Consider the following 4,676-nt stretch of genomic DNA (forward strand, 5'->3'; position numbering starts at 1 on the left):
ATTTTCTTCTGTAAAGGCACATACATACCAATGCTACAATAGACATAGAAACCACACTTCCTATAGAATTACTGTAATCCCTCAGAAGTTGTCATACAGTAAACATATCACGCTGCACTCAGCATTAAGAACAGTGAGGCTCTCTGTCTGTACTGAGGGATTTGATGTTGGCTTGCACTCTGCCTGGTGTGACCCCACCCCTGGTAAATACAGGGTTGGAGGTTTCCTCTGTGGATAAAAATACACTTGCCTCTCAGCAGAGGGAGAAAAGCCAGAATTCTTCTCTCATCTGAGCCTATTGTGAGCGAGGAGCTAAAGTCTTCCACACTCATCACAAGTGATTTTTTTGGTAGATTTGCAATGTTGTGAGAATTTTAAGTACACAAAAGACCCTGAGTGTCACAAAGTACATGTTGTAGAGGTGAGCAGCAACTGTTTGCATTATGTATAGCATCTGTTAAGGATGCTGCAACTTATTTGGTAATGTGGAGAACTGTTTTTAATAGTCATGAATGCTTCTTCCTGCTTTTGTCTTTTGTCCTTCATGAGCTCCCTTACTTCACAATCTGTGACATCAGCATTATGAGGAAAAGTGATTCAAGCTGGCAGAGGCCTACAACTGCCACAGGTACGGTCACTGATAAACTTTATATCAAAACTTTGACAAGACTCATCACGCCCAGTGGTGTTTTGTGGTCGATCTTAAATGCGCATGAAGAACTTCCTGTTAAGAGAAAAGAGTTTTGTACTTGTTGAACTGAACTGGAAAGTGACTTCCTTGTTTGAGCTGGAAGCTTACAGAATGTCATGGCACGTAGAACTCCATGCTGGTGAGTAATCATGTCATCAAGTTTTTTTATTTATTTTTTTTGTGTGTGTCAGAAAATCCGTTTAAAGGTCAATTTGATCTTGGTGGAATAATAATACAACGTTTGATCTATTAAATTTAATTTGGGCTACTTATATAAACAAATGTACAACTTTTTTTAACATGCAGTCAAAGTCCAAAAAGCTCATCATGTTGTGACCATATATGTTGACTACATAACTTCAATGTTCGTTGATTTTTTTATCTCTTTACAGAAATAAGAATGTCCATGAAATTGTGCACCTCAGCTCAAGTTTTTGAAGAAGAATATGTTGGAAAACTGCATGTGATGTGGGTTGAGTAGCAAGTAAAACTGAAAATGAGTCACAGAGGACAAGATAATCAGGGGACGGGACTGAGAGACATCTTTGACATAATAGTTAACGCACCTCCGGAGCGACTGCTAAGCCTGACATTCCAGCTGGGCAAGTCTCCTGAAGAAAATATCATACACTTCTTGTGTCTGATTGTTCTCCAGAGAGAGGCGCTGGCCCTGAACGAACTCCAGACACTGAAGAACAACTACCTCGCTAACTATCTGGCTGAAAAGTGGCAGATCAGTGGAGGTAAATTAGAAGATTTTGGTTTTCATTGTGGTCAATTCCAAGAGTTAACAGGAGAATCTTTGGCAGTGTTGGCTCGCATTTTCAAAGTTTTGTCAGAACAGAGGCTGTGTGATCCACTTTTGAGAAATCTGGCATATAACAGAGCCCTTTCCAGTGACAACCAAAAAACAAGCCATTGTGAGGATCTGGAGTATGATGAACTCAGAGAGGAAGCTAAAGTTGTGTGTGGGCCTCAGTTTGCAGAGTTGATGTGCTCCTCCACGGATCTCAAGTCAGGGTCTTACGATGATCCTCATAGCAGCCTGAATGAAGGAAACACAACTCTAAAAGTTACTCTGTTAAAGGATCAGTCAGAGAGAGCTCACAGTCTGCCTAGCCCACTGCAGGTGAGCTCCTCAATGCCCTCATACCCTACTCATCTGGAGATAAGCATACCTCCAACGGCCTTGTTTCAAGAGGACAAAATAACCCCAGAAACATCAGATAAATCCAAACTAATCGCCCCCGTCCTCCTTGTTGGTGAATGTGAAGCAAAAAATGCACCTGGGCAATCTCAGAGGTTTGAGGAGCCTCAGCCTAACTCCAATGAACCTTCTATTTTTATAGCAAAGAAACACTCAAAGATGGATGAAACATTAGCTGCAGAGAGCAGTAAGTTGGACAGTCTTATCACTCAGAATGAGACTCCAAAACAAACCACCAAACCAGCCGCTGAACCAAAATTTGCACTACCAACTGCAGCAAAAATTGATGCAAACAAGATGCTTCTTGCAAATGAAATGTGTGAAAGTAAAGGTGCAGAACAGGATGAAGAAGAAATATTTTATGCCTTTGTTATCTTGCACGCGCCAGAGGATGCAGATATGGCTGAGAGCATGAGGGATAAACTGGAGATGGTCATTGGTAGTGAAGGTGCAACTTTCTCTGGGGACTTTGCTGTCCCTGGAAAGAGCACTCTGAGGTGTATGGAGGATGCTATCAACAACTCAGCCTTTACTCTTCTGCTGCTTACCCGCAACTTCAACACTCGCATGCTGGAGGTGAAGACAAACTCTGCCCTTGTCAACTCCATAAACAAGACACACAAGTACAACACTGTTATCCCTGTGTTGCCACGGGAGAACTGCATGCCCAAGCCGAGCATCCCTCTGGTTTTGCAGACAATAGTTCCACTCGAGGAGAACAAGAGCTTTGAGAGAATAATCCAGAAGTTATTGTCTCCGGCAAAGATTAAAAGACAGAGGACATTCTGGACTGCGGAGCAGACAGTGAAAATGCAGATGGAGAGACAAGAGAGACTAAAGCATTTAAACCAGAACCAAAAGCAGTTGATCAAAGAGTGTAAAACAGCACAGTTGCTGGAGAAAGAGAACCTCAGCCTTTTAATGGCACAACAACTTCTTCTGGGTGCCAGTGCGCCACCACAACAGGATGGTTGGTGGCAACACCAACAACCAAATATTCGTATTGAAAATGCTAAGTACATTATGATTGGTAATGATTCTCAAATGACTGTGGATATGGGTGGAGGTACAGACAAAGATGATTCAGTTTACAGAGAGGAGGGGCAATAAACTAAAATGATTTTCTGGAGAAATGTTTTTGTAGAAAATGAGAAATAATCATGTTTTCTGAACACTAAAATGTCAGAGCTGTAACAACCACTGGGTATTCACTGCAGATTGTTTTACTGTATTTAAACCTGTTGGTGAAATAAAATTCAATAAAACTGTCAAACGAGCAATTGAGTGCTATCTTAATGATTTGAGAGAATGCTGTAAAGAGGGTCTTTGAAGCAGAACTGGGGCGTTTCAGATGAATATATAGCCGAGGACTGCCATCTACTGACCGATAATGTGATGTATGCTTCCTGATCTCATGAGCTGTATCAACACACTTTAGGCACTAGGGAGCAATGCTGTTACATGTTCCTCATTGCTCCTCATTGCCCTTCACAGGATCTTTGAAGTGCAATGACATCCAATGGCACTGTTGCTCTGGTATCTGAGAGGTAAAAGCGATTAAATCCGTTTGGTGCAACAGGAACTGTAAAACTACAGTTTTGGTGATCAGATCAAGTTCTAGCAGTTGACACGATCTCCAGAATACAATGTTTTATATCCCTGCCTGACCTCGACTTCTATATCATCTCATTTGAACTAATGCCACTCTCTTTCATGTCTGTAGTTACAGAGGACAACAGCAGCAAGCAGCAGGCTGTTAACAAAATCTTGGAGACTTAAACATCACAGGTTGTCAGTAAATAATCAAAGGAATTTTAAGATTTTACTGATCAGCTCAGGTTCACACTTAACTAGGACCTACTATATCCACTTTTCTCATATCTGCTCACTGGGCTTCCCAGACAGGTTGCTCTTAATAGTTCAGACTGAAAATGAAGACAAGCAGTGAAACAAACTACCTGAGGAGATCAGACTAACTTCTGGTGGTAGAAGTGTTCAAATCCTTTACTTGAGTAGACTGAACTGAACATACTAAAATGAAATGTACTTGGTATTAAAATTAAAATAATGTACTAGTGTTTAGGTGTTTAAGTGTATTTTAATGTTCTTCATAGTTCAGGTTTGGCTGTTTGAGAATCTAAACAAAAGAAATGCATCATATTGTCACTGTCAGGTGAGAATCCTATACAGTACCTTCTGGATATGTCAGTGCCTTACCCGGACACCCTAATCTCACATCAGAGGGGCACTTGAACAGCCTGGGAATCATTCAGGTGTGACATAGGGAAAATAATGAAGCATATTATTTTCTGTAATAGGTGTACCCTTATTGGGACACATACATGCTTCATTTATCCCAGACTGTCACAAAAACAAGGTTGACACTGTATTTTTTTTATAGGGGCATCCTATTTGCCTAGACTTGCTTCTGTATATCAGCCAGGCTAGCACCCTAGACTGACTCTTGCTTATGGTGTGTTTGTTTGTGTACATACGTGTGTGTATGTGTGTGTGTGTGACCTAATTCAGCTTAAACTGTTTAGATCTAGGTGCAGGACTATTTCAGCATGTGCACATTCCCCTACAACCCAGGTAGGGCCCTAGTGTCACTTTATCATTTTGTCTCCTGCCCATGAGTGTCTGCGCATACCACTGATGACGTCTTTTAATGGGATGAGACAATTCTCTGACCTGTTGCACTTCTTACCCTTTCTAAGACTCTAAATATTGTAAAAATTCATTGTGATGAGGCAAAAACAGGACTATTTTTCCCTGAAA

General features: G+C 41.1%; 1 protein-coding gene across 1 annotated transcript; it reads left to right on the plus strand.

The window, feature by feature from the left end:
* Positions 1–563: 563 nt before the first annotated feature.
* Positions 564–3,175, plus strand: ticam1 (toll-like receptor adaptor molecule 1). Its single transcript, XM_044220122.1, has 2 exons — positions 564–830; positions 1,084–3,175. Exon 2 carries the CDS (start codon positions 1,188–1,190, stop codon positions 3,006–3,008), a length of 1,821 nt encoding a protein of 606 aa, XP_044076057.1. The 5' UTR covers positions 564–830; positions 1,084–1,187; the 3' UTR covers positions 3,009–3,175.
* The last annotated feature ends 1,501 nt before the right edge of the window (positions 3,176–4,676 follow it).

This window comes from Siniperca chuatsi, linkage group LG13, assembly GCF_020085105.1.
Source record: "Siniperca chuatsi isolate FFG_IHB_CAS linkage group LG13, ASM2008510v1, whole genome shotgun sequence".
NCBI classification, from domain to species: Eukaryota; Metazoa; Chordata; class Actinopteri; order Centrarchiformes; family Sinipercidae; genus Siniperca; species Siniperca chuatsi.